At 49.9% G+C, this 14,317-nt stretch overlaps 1 protein-coding gene across 1 annotated transcript; it reads left to right on the forward strand.

The window, feature by feature from the left end:
• Positions 1–9,828: 9,828 nt before the first annotated feature.
• On the forward strand, positions 9,829–14,092 carry Kcnf1 (potassium voltage-gated channel modifier subfamily F member 1). Its single transcript, XM_055625502.1, has one exon. It carries the CDS (start codon positions 9,893–9,895, stop codon positions 11,408–11,410), a length of 1,518 nt encoding a protein of 505 aa, XP_055481477.1. The 5' UTR covers positions 9,829–9,892; the 3' UTR covers positions 11,411–14,092.
• Positions 14,093–14,317: the final 225 nt, after the last annotated feature.

Genomic DNA, 14,317 nt, shown 5'->3' on the forward strand with positions numbered 1-14,317 from the left:
TGGACTCTGACATTTAACTATGCAACCCCAGATGAGTTCAGGACCCACAGTTTTAAGGGAGCTATTACTAGGGCTGGGGAGATGGCTCAATGGATAAAGTGCTTGCCTTACAAGATTCCCAGGACCACATACATGGTGGGCAAGCATGCTAGCCTGTCTGTGCTCCCAGCACTTATGAAGCAGAGACGGGATCACCAGAGTAAGCTGGCTAGCCAGACTATCCAAAATGGCAAGCTCCAGATTCAGAAAGAGACTGCGCCTCAATCAATAGAGGGGGATTGAGGAAGGCAGCCTGTGATGGATGGTTAGTGTGAATTGTCAAGCAACCTGACAGAATCTAGTCACCTCGGAAGGGAGTCTCAATGAGGAGGAGTTGCCTAGATTAGCCTTGTCTGTGCGAGTAACTGTGGGAGATGATCTTGATTATAGTGACTGAGGTGGGAAGGCCTGAATGCTGTGGGTGGCACCAATCCCTAGGCAAGGGACTATGGGCTGTTAAACAGCAGAAGTAGAGCAGTAGCATGTGTGCATTCGTTGCTCTCTTCCAGGAACTGTGGATGTAATGTGGACAGATGCTTCAAGCTCCTGATACTTTGACTCCCCGCCATGATGGACTCTGTAACCTGGAACTGTGATCTGTAATAAACCCTTTCTGCCTCAAGTCGCTTTTGCCAGAGGATTTTATCATAGCAGGAAAAAAAAAATGCTGAGGTACACCCAATGTCTGGGGTCCACAGACATGTACACACCTAGCCGCACCCGTGTGTACCCACACACATGTAAATGTGTGTGTGTATAAACACACGTGCAGGAAAGAAAGGGAAGAAGGTGTGAATTAAGCAGCCACATTGCTGGTTTGTTACACAGTCGTGGGAAGGGAACATACTACACTCAGTTCTGACCTTTAGGTCATAGAGGGGTGCGGGATGCAAGCACGGGAGGCAATCTCACTTTTTCAATTAAAAACACTAGTTCTTCAGCTGAAGAGAGATGCCAAAGGGCTTTTAAAGAGAGCTCTATGAGCCTATGTTAGTTTACATAACAGTGGGCCTCATGGCTTTTTCATACATGCATGTGACATATTTTGGTTATATTATCACTCACTCATATCCCCTTCCCACTGTCTTTCCTCTTCTTGAGTAATGCCTTCTTCATCTTGACTTGTATTAGCTGATAATTTAATTTGAGTTACCTATAAGAACATGGGTGAGGGGTTATTTGCAGGAGCTTGGGCACCTTACTTGTGGCTATCCGCTGGAAAAAAAAAATGTCTCTCCTTCCCCAGCCACCATTAACTGCCTGTAGATGTGCTGGTTTGGGTGGGTGCCTCATGAGCGTCTCTCCCCAAGCAGACATTGGCTGTAAAGACTTGGTTTTTGTTTTGTTTTTTTGAGACAGGGTTTCTCTGTGTACTCTGGCTGTCCTGGAATTGGTTTGCAGCCTAGGCTGGCCTGGAACTCACAGCGATCTGCCTGCCTCCCTGAGTGCTGGGATTAAAAGTGCCTCAGCTATTCCTAGTTGTCTGAGAAAGCGCCAGATTGCTTTCCAGAAAGTGGTTGTACAAGTTTACATTCCCACCAGCAGTGGAGGAGGGTTCCACTTTCTCCACAACCTCTCCAGCGTGTGTTGTCACTTGAGTTTTTGATCTTAGCCATTCTGATGGGTGTAAGGTGAAATCTTAGGGTCATTTTGCATTTCCCTTATGACTAAGGATGTTGAACATTTCTTTGTTTCTCTGCCATTCGATATTCCTCTATTGAGAATTCTCTGTTTAGCTCTGTACTCCATTTTTAGATTGGATTACTTGATTTGTTGCTGTTTAACTTCTTGAGTTCTTTATATATACTGGATATTAGTCCTCTGTCAGATATAGGGTTGGTGAAGATCCTTTCCCAAATCTGCAGGCTGTTGTTTTGTGCTTCCTCAAGATCCAGCTATACCACTCCTAGGCATATACCCAAAAGAGGCTCAAGTACACAATAAGGACATTTGCTCAACCATGTTTATAGCAGCCTTGTTTGTAATAGCCAGAAGCTGGAAACAGCCCAGATGCCCCTCAGTGGAGGAATGGATGCACAAATTGTGGTACATCTACACAATGGAATATTACTCAGCAATAAAAAACAAGGAAATCATGAAATTTGCAGGTAAATGGTGGGATCTGGAAAAGATCATCCTGAGTGAGCTATCCCAGAAGCAGAAAGACACACACGGTATATACTCACTCATATAGACATGTAATATAGGATAAACCTACTAAAATCTGTACATCTAAAGAAACTAATCAAGAGGGAGGACTCTTGCTAAAATGCTCAATCCCTATCCAGAAGGGCAAAGAGGATGGACATCAGAAGAAGGTGAAAAGAGGGAACAAGTCAGGAGTCTGACACAGAGGACCTCTGAAAGGCTCTGCCCTACAGACTATCAATGTAGATACTGAGATTTATGGGCAACCTTTGGGCAGAGTGCAGGGAATCTTATGAAAGAAGTGGGAAACAGTAAGATCTGGAGAGCACAGGAACTTCACAAGGGGAACAACAGAACCAAAAAATCTGAGCACAGGAGTCTTTCCTGAAACTGATACTCCAACCAAGGACCATGCATAGAGATAACCTAAGACCTCTGCACAGATGTAGCCCATGGCAGTTCAGTATCCAAGTGGGTTCCATTGTAACAGGAACAGGGACTGTCTCTGACATGAAGTGATTGGCCTGCTCTTTAATTACCTCCCCCTGAAGGGGAAGCAGCATTACAAGGCCACAAGAAGACACTGCAGCCACTCCTGATGAGACCTAATTGACTAGGATCAGAAGGAAGGAAAAGAAGACCTCCCCTATCAGTGGACTTGGGGAGGGGCATGCATGCAGAGGGTGGAGGAAGGGAGGGATTGGGATGGGAGGAGGGAGGGATCCACAGGGGGGGATACAAAGTGAATAAAGTATAATTAATAAAGAATTAAAAAATAAAATAAAATAAAAATTTAAGCAGACAAACAAAAAAGTGCCTCAGCAAGCACGCCCTGCTGACTTTCTTTTTCTTTCTTTCTCTCTCTCTCTTTCTTTCTTCCTCTCTCTCTCTCTCTTTCTTTCTTTCTTTTTTTTTTTTTTTTGAAGGAGTTTTCTTTTGGGTTGGGGAGACAGCCCAGTGGGTTAAAGCATTTGCTGTGAAATCAAGAGGTCCTAAGTTCAAATCCTCAGCAGCTTAAGTGAAGCTGAGCATACTCACTCATGCCTTTTACTCATTGTTGAGGGCTGAGACAGATAGATGCCTGAAGCTAGCTGGCCAGCCAGTTTAGCCAACATGCTGGGGACGCGGGAGTTTTCTTCCTTTCCCTATCTTCTGTAGGAGGGCAAACAGATTCCAGGAGTCTTGGCCCAATCCATAGCCCCACCCACTCAGGTTCCACCTCACTCCGAAACCCCGCCCACTCCAGTTCCCCCTCCCCCCACCCAAGCTTTTCTCCCTACATTGGCAGCTGGAAGAAGCAGATTTGCTTTTGTTTCCTATTTCCATTCCTCTTTCTCTTTGAGAGTTAGAGCGGCTCAGGCTTGCTCGCCCCAGCCCCAGGGTGCCTGCAAAGCATGTAGTACAGAGGCTCAAACTTCTTTCTCTGGATTTCCGGCGCCAACATCAGCATAGTTCTCCCACCCACGATCCACTGAGTCACTACTGAGGCTGAGCAGGGGCGAGAGCAGGGCGGGGCTGTGGGGCTTCAGTGGACCTTGCCTGGCTGCTGAGATGCAATCCTGAGACCAGCTTGACTTCTGCCTTTCTCTCTGCTTCGCCTGCCTGTGTGCACCAAGCACACCATTTACAGGACCCACACAGAATCTTAGATCGTGTAAAATCGTGCACTAAAGAAAAAAAAGGGAAGGGGGGTAGAGGAGTTCACCAGTTCCATTTTGCGGATGGAAAAACTAAGGCATTAAAAACAAAAACCAACACAGAGAAGGACTTTGTAGCCAGTTCTAAAGATACCTGATAAAACAGGATCAGATGAAAAGGGAGGAGGTCCTCCCCAATCAGTGGACTTGGAAAGGGGCAGGGAGGAGATGAGGGAGGGAGGGTTTGGGAGGGAATGAGGGAGTAGATACAGCTGGGATACAGAGTTAATAAAATGTAAATAATAATAAAAGAACAGCAAAAAAACAAACAAACAAACAAACAAAAAACAAACAAACAAAAACAAAAAACCAAAACGACAACAAGAAAAACCCTAGGAGCTTTGGTGTTGTCAGTGGAAACCTAAGTCTGCTCGCGATCCTGGCTTAAGTCTTCCCCTCTTGCTACATTCACTTGCCTCCTGCACTAGACCTCCGGAGAGCAGTGGGTGGGCTGAGCCTTCTGTCACTGAGCTCTGGCTAGGGGCCTGGGCTGAGGAGTAGGGGCTGGGTCAGCTCATGTCAGTGCTCAGGGCTGCCAGGCAAATAATGAAAAATGAAAATACGTTTTCAGTCGCACAGAGATGAAAAAGCTTAAGGAAAGGAAGGTACTGTTAGATTCAGCAAGACACAAAGAAGCCTTAGCTGAGCAGAACTGAATGGTAAACTTATAAAGGGGCAACAGATTATAGCCTACATTCTCCCTATCTAGACAGTCACTGAGGCACACTTGTGCTGGTTTTAATTAGTGTTACAATAACAGAGTACTCTGTAGCCTCAAATGCTATTGTTCAATAACTTTTTATTCTGAAAAGACACATTTAATACAGAAAAGTGTAGCTCAGACAATTGCCTTCCAGAACTCCTAACTCAATGGTGGGGTTTTCCTCATCTTTATTTAAATGGATGAGCCAAAGGTGCTGCTGGTGTCTAATAGCAGATTTGGGCTGTTCCTTCAGTCGCCCCAGCCCCCTGCATGGTGCCATGAAATGTACACTATTTCTATAGAAGTCAAATATAGGACAAAACATACCACAGCAAGGGACTTTCTGTTTTTAGCAGAAAGCTCAGGCCTTTCTGTCTTGCTTAACCCTTCAGGAAAGGCTAAATGGATCCAGGCTGCTCTGGGGTTTCTATTCAACAATGACCTTCAATGAGATTGTGGCACATGAGCCTTTTGGAAACCTATAGAACCCCACTGAAGCCTTCTCAGTTGGCTGATGGTCAGGAAGGGGCACCCAGAGTTTTGCAGTTCTGTGGCTGGATGCCGAAGATCAAGGTGCATGCAGGTTTGGTTTGTTGCCGGCCTCTTCCAGATCGGAAGGAAAAATGCCCATATCCTGGTTTTAGAAAGGAAGCTAGCCTGTGACCCCACAGCAATCCTTCCACCAGCTGTGACCCACGGCAGTCCCTCGCCAGGTGTGGCCTCACCCCAGTCAGGACCCAGGTGCCTCTCACCTCTCAGTATGGCTTCCCATGGTGCTATGGCATGTTCAGAGGGCAAGCCTCTCTCATTGGCTGATACCACTTTGAGGGGGAGCAGAGCGAATGAAAGCCCATCATAGACACGAACACCTTCATGGCCTTCCAAATTGTATAGAAGGAATCTGTTTATAGTAAAGTAATCTCTTCTATCTTCCCTCCCTGCACCTATCTAGGCCCCTGGATATCCAGGCCCTGTGCTATGGGATAGCAGGGAGCTCTGTGAGTGTGCAGGGGAGGGGCTCTCATCACTAGGGACCACAGGGAAGCAGCAGAGTCCTAGGAGACCTCCAGTCAGGCGTGAACTCTGAGGACTGAGCTTTGAAAGGTGGGGAATAATAAGCCAGGGCTGAGTGGTTAGCACTTCGGTACATGAACTCAGGTGTGCGAACTGCAGTTTGGTCCAGGACCCAGCTGGGAATCCCTCCTGTCTCAACTGCTGTCAATATGTTTACTAGACCCTCACCCCTGTTACCCACTTTTGCTTGGCCTGCTTAATACAGTGGCCATTGGCCACAAAGGGCTGGAAATAAGAGGTGGTTTACCAGTGCAATGATCACTGCTCCGCCATAAAAAGGAATGGAGAACTGATAAATGCCTTGATATATTCTAACTATGAATGCCTTGATCTATCTATCTATCTATCTATCTATCTATCTATCTATCTATCTCATATATATATATATATATATATATATATATATATATATAGTGAGTTCAAGGATAGGCGGAGCTACGTTGTGAGAGATCTTGTCTCAAAAACAAAACCAAATCAAAAAATGACCTGACACTAACTGGTAGGAATGGTGCACAAACTGGTGAATATTCAAAGAGCTGCTGTCTTAGAAAAGGAAGAAGTTGGGGCTGGGGAGATGGCTCAGTTAGTAAAGTGCTTGCTGTGCAATCATGAGGACCTGAGTTCAAACCCAAAAAACCTTGCCAAAATTCCTGTCGTGGTGGTGCATGCTTGTAATCTCAGTTCCAGGGAGGCAGAGACAAGCAGATCACAGGGTCCATGGCCAGCCAGTCTATCCTGATAGGTGAGGCCAGGAAAGTGAGAAGCATTGTTGCAAAAAGAAAAGAAAAGAAAGAAAGAAAAAGAAAGAAAGAAAGAAAGAAAGAAAGAAAGAGAGAGAGAGAGAGAGAAAGAAAGGAAGGAAGGAAGAAAGAAAGGAGGACCCAGTTCCTAAAGCAATACCCAGGACTGATATCTGACCTCCACATGCATGTGCAAATGTGTGCATGCACACACACAGACAGACACACACACATCATACATACATATATACATACATGGACACACACACCCAGGAGCAGTTGTGAGCATTATGAGTAATTTCTTAACAAAGCTGCTGAGATCAAATGGTGCTAAAGCACTTACCTCCTCCTCAGCACTAGCCACATTTCCAAAGCCCAGAAGCCACTGTCTGGATCATTGTAGGTGAAAGAGGGCAGCTGAAGGCTGGCCAGGCAGCTAGACCCCACTGAATCTGGCACAATGCCCACTCCTCCTATTACTGACAAGACTGAACCTTGCACCTCAGGCCCTCCAGCACTGCAAGGAGAGCAGCTTTCCCCAGTATGCCAGGAGTTTTACTGTTGACTTGACATCAAGCTATGGACCTTGGGGAAGAAGGGACCTCAACTGAGAAAATGTCTCCAGATTTGCCTGTAGACAAGACTGGAGGGGCAGTTCCACTGTACATTAAATCTGGAGAACAAATTTAACTGACAACTCCATGCTGGCGAGTTGTCTACAAACCCCTGAGTTCTTGAAACACCCGGACACGGTGATGGTACCTGGGGTGGTAGGTAGGTTCCACCAGGCACCATGACATCAAGCCACATGATGGCCTTTGTTTTGGAGACAGGGTGCCTTGTACCCCAGGCTGGCTTCAAATCACCTACACAGCCAAGGACAGCCTTGAACTCCTGAACTTCCTGTCTCTATATTATCTAACTTTTATGCACTGCTGAGGGTGGAACTCAGGGCATCCTGCATGCTAGGCAAACACACTGCCAGTTGAGGCATAGTCTCAGGCCCTAACACCTTGCTTTTGCCCCTTCCTCTTCCGACCAGCTGGCATCCTGACATCACTGATTATGGGGGAGCTTGTGGAGTAACCACCTCATACATCCATACTCTCTTATTATGTGTTACTCTAACTGTAATTGTCACACACACATGTATGTAATGCTTATATACACATATGTATGTAACATGTATATATGTCTACATATTTAAGTCTCCAGGAGATTATGAATTCTGTCTTTACCCAGGGTGAGTGTAGCATGTATACATGCACAGGACCTCAGTAGATATTTGAATATGTGGGTCAGAATGGGTCTTTTAAGTCCATAAAGGTCAGACTTAGGTACTATTTGCACTGGACTGTACCAGCACAGGGAACAATAGGAGAGGGCTGAGAAGAGCACAGACAACATGAATCTAAGGGTGTAGAGATGATGAGATGGCCGCAGTAAGGAACTGGGCCTTGGAGCCTAGCAGCCTGAATTCCCAGTGCAGTGGGTGATGGAGGCAGTTACTTGATGTCTTATTTGTGCAGAGGGCTGCTGGGAGGGACTGAATAAAAAAAAATGTAAGGCACCCAGAGCGCTGGGTACATGGAGCTTTTATATTAGTGTTAACTGTTATTGTCATCCAATCTTTCTCAGCCTCAATTTTCTGTTCTTGTAACACATCATAGACTGGTGCTAAATGGAAATAAAATAAAAATTTTAAGACGTTCCCCTCCCCATAATACTTTGTGTGCTGTGTTCTACTGCATCTGGTTTTTTATCATCCCATTAAAGAAAAATATTGCCAACGGCCCAGTATACCAGTTTCATGATTCATGAACCAGCATGAGCTTGAGCATCTAAGAAATACAGCTTGCAGAATACATTTTAATGGTCTTTTAAAACCAGCCATCTTAGGATCACAGAGAACTTGTACAGAAAAATGCAATTGCCTAGACCCCTGTCCTGCAGCTTCCCCCACGACCAGCACCCGCCACTACAAACATTCCTGTGACAGCAGATTGCTTGTCACAACTGAGGAAGCTACAGGGACAGAGTATCACTGTCACCCACATGGCCGACAGTGTCCGTTAGGCCTCCTCTTGCCTATGTGTTTTCTGTGAGTCTTTGGCACATGTGAATGACATGTTTGCCACCATATGATCAAACAGAATAGCGTCACTGTCCCGTTTGCTCCTCTTCCTGGTTCTGCCTATTCACTCATCCAACTTTTTTTTTTTTTTTTTTTTGAGACAATCTCTAGCCCAGGATACCCTCCAACTCTAGAGGATAACCTTGAGCGCCTGATCTTCTTTTGCCCCCTTTCCTAAGGGAGGCACTCTGGGGTCATAGACAAGCACCCCCAGTCCAGTTTCTGTGGTATGGGAGAGCAAACACAGGGCCTTGCGCATGCTAGGCAAGAACTCTTGTCTACTGAGCTACAGCTCAGCCCAGCTTATGTTTTAAAACCCAATTGCAGGCCATAGATGGATCCAGGGTTGATTACCCTGGTGGTAAGAACTGTGACTTGAACCAGAGATGCTCTCTGCCTCAGGAAAGATGAGAGGGAGTGGGGGAGCATCCAACTGACTTTCCTCGGAGCAGGGGGCTGGTGGGCAGAGGCGCCACAGGAATCCAGGGAGAAGCTAACAGCTTGGTGGGCAGGAAAACCTCCGGTTAAGGCATGGCTAAGCTTTCCTCCTCTTTCATCTTGTGACCTGGAGCAATTTCCTTTTTCTTGTGGAGGCTGGGACAAGTTGTAAGGGTAGGGGACAAGGTCTCACTACTAGCCGGGCAGTGCTCAGGAGTGGAGTGCCTAGGACAGAAGGGCTGCGCCCAAGGCTTGTGCAGCCGGTTTGGTGAGCCACAGCGGAGGTCCTCTGTCCCCTCTCACCTAGCTGCAGCACGCAGCGCACGGGAGGGATTCAGCATCCTGAGTCCGGGTGGCCTTAAAGCTCTAGGTCTTAACCTCCGGGCCCTTCTTCTCGGCGGGTGGCTTGGCGGTGGCAGCTGCGCAGGTCTGCCCAAGGGTTAAACGCGTTCCCGGGCAGCTGCTGCGCGTGTGGTGCGAAACCTCACCAGAAGAGGGTACAGTAGCAAAGCGTTTGACGTCAGGCTGGAATTCCTATTGTGTTTGGGAACCGCTCCGGCGAAGCCAGTCCAAGTTCGCTCTCGGCACGGCCAGCCGGATCGCTCAGCTCCGGGGCTAACCTGCCGCCTCCCGCTCGCCAGGGGAAGGGAGGGCTAACCTGCCGCCTCCGAGAAGAAGCTCCGTCCTGTCCTTGACCGAGCCGAAGAGACGTATCCGGAGCCGCGGTGAGTGTTCCCAAAGCAGAGCCCCCAGCCAGCGCGCCGGGCTGCCCGCGCGCAGCCCCGCCGCCGGCTGCATGGCCCCCTCGCGGCGCGCCCCAGCCCGCCGCCGCCGCCCGCTGTGAGCGCCTTTTCCGCAGGCAGGTGGCTGTTGTCCCCGAGGGCCTCTCGCAACGGTGGCGGTGGCGGCGGCAGGGCGCATGGAGCCGGAGCTTGCCAGCACAGCCGCGGGGAGCATGGACGCTTCCACCGAGCCAAGCTTCCCGGAGCCGGGAAGCCAGGGTTCCGTGGCCGGCGAGGACATCGAGATCGTGGTGAATGTGGGGGGCGTGCGGCAGGTGCTCTACGGAGACCTGCTCAGCCAGTACCCCGAGACCCGGCTGGCCGAGCTCATCAACTGCCTGGCTGGGGGCTATGACACCATCTTCTCTCTGTGCGACGATTACGACCCGGGCAAGCGCGAATTCTACTTTGACCGGGACCCGGACGCGTTCAAGTGTGTCATTGAGGTGTACTATTTCGGGGAGGTCCACATGAAGAAGGGCATCTGCCCCATCTGCTTCAAGAACGAGATGGACTTCTGGAAGGTGGACCTCAAATTCCTGGATGATTGCTGCAAGAGCCACCTGAGCGAGAAGCGCGAGGAGCTGGAGGAGATCGCGCGCAGGGTGCAGCTCATCCTGGACGACCTGGGCGTGGACGCGGCCGAGGGCCGCTGGCGCCGCTGCCAGAAGTGCGTCTGGAAGTTCCTGGAGAAGCCAGAGTCTTCGTGCCCGGCGCGGGTGGTGGCGGTTCTGTCCTTCCTGCTCATCCTCGTCTCCTCCGTGGTCATGTGCGTGGGCACCGTCCCCGAGCTGCAGGTGGTGGACACCGAGGGCAACCGCGTGGAGCACCCCACCCTGGAGAACGTGGAGACGGCTTGCATCGGTTGGTTCACGCTGGAGTACCTGCTGCGCCTCTTCTCGTCGCCCAACAAGCTGCACTTCGCCCTGTCCTTCATGAACATCGTGGACGTGTTGGCCATTCTGCCCTTCTACGTGAGCCTCACGCTCACGCACCTGGGCGCCCGGATGATGGAGCTGACCAACGTGCAGCAGGCCGTGCAGGCCCTGCGGATCATGCGCATCGCGCGCATCTTCAAGCTGGCCCGCCACTCCTCCGGCCTGCAGACCCTCACCTACGCCCTCAAGCGCAGTTTTAAGGAGCTGGGGCTGCTTCTTATGTACCTGGCCGTGGGCATCTTCGTCTTTTCCGCGCTGGGCTACACCATGGAGCAGAGCCACCCTGAAACTCTGTTCAAGAGCATTCCCCAGTCCTTCTGGTGGGCCATCATTACCATGACCACGGTGGGCTATGGTGACATCTACCCCAAGACCACCCTGGGCAAGCTCAACGCGGCCATCAGCTTCCTGTGCGGGGTCATTGCCATCGCTCTGCCCATTCACCCCATCATCAACAACTTTGTCAGGTACTACAACAAGCAGCGAGTCCTGGAGACGGCGGCCAAACACGAGCTGGAGCTCATGGAGCTCAACTCCAACGGGGCAGAAGGCAAACCTGGGGGCTCTCGCAGCGACCTGGACACTCTGCCCCCAGAGCCTGCTGCCAGGGAGGGGCCGAGCTGGGGCAGCCGGCTGAAGCTCTCACACAGCGATACCTTCATCCCCCTGCTGACGGAGGAGAAGCACCATAGGACCCGGCTGCAGAGCTGCAAGTGATGGTTGGGCTCCCTGGCCAGGATAGACGGGGCTGTGGATGGACAGACCATTGGGTAGGCATGTCGGTAGGCATGTCTGTGGTTTCAGAGGAGCTGAGTGTGTCTCCCAGCCCTCCCCTGAGCAGACCCTGCCAAGGCTGAGTAAGACTCCTTGGGTGCCGGCTGTCCAGGTGCGGGGCTCTGGGGGAGTGCAGGAGCCACAGGGCCACTTGGGGGCTATGAGGATGGCCTGGCAGAAGCCCACATCTGCTTCTGTGTCCCCTTCAATAAAAACCTCCCATTCAGCATACCCTCCATGTTGTGGGTCGGCTCGGGCCGGTTGTCGCCCCAAGAGTGACTCCTGCACACCCTAGTGCTAGGCCAGAAGGGTGGTGTGCAGCTCCAGAGGGAGTGGGGGGTAGCTATTTTTAGTTGGGAGCTAATTAAAGAAGGGCTGAAAGGCAGGGTTCAGCTCCAAGGCGCCTTGCCACATTCCAGGAGATACTCTCCTGTTTCCTTGTGTGGAGAAGCTGGCTTCCTGAGGCTTGGGGAGGAAGGAGAGGTTAAAGAGCCAGCGATGGGGCAGCTAGTTCAGAGCTGTCACCTGTGGAGTAGTCCTTCTTACACAGATCCTTTCTCCTTTCCAGCCACTCTGGTAAACAGGCATCCCCATTTTACAGGTTAAAAAAAAAAAAAAAACTGAGGCTCAGGGTCACCCAGAAATCCACCCCTGGTTCTGATTGTCCCCGAGTCCATGTGGTCTCTCCAACAATAGGCTGTGTGGGGGCAGAGGCCTTTTGGAGGGCTTATAAGGGAGGGTCTGGATTTCTCAGTGGTTTGTGTGTCTAGGGGACACCAGAGAATCACGGTTCTTAGTTCGGCTCCAGGCATCAGTATGGCTCAGTCAGTCATAGCTGTTTCTATTGTTCTAGGCTGGAAAGAGCGAGTTGCACAGCTGTCCACTGTGGTCTCCATAGGTCTGGACTGGGCACGAGGGGAGTTAAAGGACAGGCAGGGTACTGTAGGGCTGTTCTTGGCCAAATGCTAAGAGCTGGGTCTGCAGGCCTAATCCTTTCTGGGTTTCCACCTTCTAACAGCTGTAGAGCCCTGCTGTTCACCCCACCCCCACCCCAGCTGTGGAGGCACCAAGGAAGGAACGCTGTGGCGGAGTAGGAGGTGGAGGGTAAAAATGGAGGGAGAGAGGTTGTCTTCCATCTGCCTCCGCTTTGGGTAGCTCTTTTCTCTTCCCTGAGCTCAGATTTTCCCAGAACTATCGGAAAGCCTGATTCTCCAGGGCACCTTCTAGATCTGCCTTTCCAAGATCTCCAAGGGTTGGCTTTTTGTTTCTCACGGCAGGGTCTCCAGGAGGTAGGTTGTCACTTGAACGGGGAAGTCTTGAGGTTGTGTCTTCAGGGTGCAGGCTCACTCCATGCTTCAGTGTTAAGACACTCAGGTAGAGATGGATTAGACCTGGGGTAGATGGCCAATGTAACAGTGATGTTAGTGGCTGTCCAAGGGGACACAGGGACTGCCCCATGCCTCTCCATCCCTCTCATTTAGGACTCTGGAGGTCTTTAGCGTTTCTGGTCAGGCTGGCTAAGGCACTGGTTGCTTCAAACTCTGTTGTATGGCTCCCCTTTGTATTTCTCCAGGATGACACCAGGTCCCATGACCATTAAAGGCAGCAGAAGAAGCTGGGGTCTGAGGAAGTGTAGACTCCAGGTAGGGGAGGACAGGACCTACTGGGATATGTGGGTTTGGGGGGCTCAGTAGATTTGCTGAAAGGTTGGCTTGCTTTGTCCCCATTAGCCTAGAGTCCTTGGGAAATGAGAATATGATGAGTGCCATCTGAGGACTCAGAGCCCCAGAAAGGGGGAGAAGCTCAGAATCTAAAGAAAGAGATGGGTGGCCTCGGGGCAGAAGGCCATCTTCCTGGGTTCCCTGCCTTCTGAGGCAGTGGTACTGGAGATGGCAATGGGTTACATGGAAGAGTACGTACAGCTGCAAAGCATCTTCATCTTGTTCAGGAGTGGGAGATCACCCCCAGAGGAGTGAGCCATCAGTGAGATCTCTGTAGCCTAGGATCCAGTGGAACACTGGTCCCGGGGAGAGCTGGGGGAGGCTCAGTGACTGACAGTGATCCTTACAGAGTAATATGCTTTGTCATAGAGGAGTAGTCTGGATGTTCTAAGAGCCAGTCGTCCCTAGTCCCCAGGAGATCTCTGGGTTTCAAGTACTTGAAAATGTGTACCTTAGAACCAGTGAAGGAAGATGGGGAGCTTTGAACTCTCAGTGTCCAGGCTACACCCCATTCCTCTGAAATTAGAATGTCTGAGATGGCCTCCAGTGTCAGTATTTTTATAACTTAAAGTACACATGAGTCATGGCGATCGTGTTAAACCCAAGGTTTGGATCCGTAGAGCTGAAAAAAAAGGTATTCTTTCTCAACAAGCTCCCAGGTGCAGCTGGACGCTGGGGCTACTGGTCCACAAACTGGCTTTGAACAATCAGAATAAGCCTGTAAACTGTAGCCTGGGGGCAGATCTGGTGGACCACCTGTTTTTGCACAACTCATGACATTAGAATAAGTTTTATATTTTTAAATGGTTGAAGAAAAAAAAAAACCTCAGAGAAATAACATTTTGTGACCTGTGACTAGTACTTTGAATTTAAATTTTGTTGTCCATAAATAAAGTGTTATTGGAACTAACCTGTCTGTTTGTTTGTTTTGGGATCGTTAGAGACAGCTACAGAGTTACAAGACACAGTTGAGGAGTTGAGACCAGATGGCCCCTAGAACCTGAGTCACTTCCTCTCTGGCCTTTATAGAGGAAGTTTGCCCACCCAGGCTGGATGGGATGGGTTCCAGGGATGCCCAAGAACCCTTCCAGAGGAAAAGCCAAGAATATCCTCGGAGCCAGGAATTGTG

Source organism: Psammomys obesus, unplaced genomic scaffold (genome assembly GCF_907164565.1).
Source record: "Psammomys obesus unplaced genomic scaffold, mPsaObe1.curated_primary_1811, whole genome shotgun sequence".
NCBI classification, from domain to species: Eukaryota; Metazoa; Chordata; class Mammalia; order Rodentia; family Muridae; genus Psammomys; species Psammomys obesus.

Coding starts and splice junctions, on each gene's coding strand:
- Kcnf1 (XM_055625502.1), top strand. CDS start 9,893: ATGGAGCCGGAGCTTGCCAGCACAGCCGCGGGGAGCATGGACGCTTCC.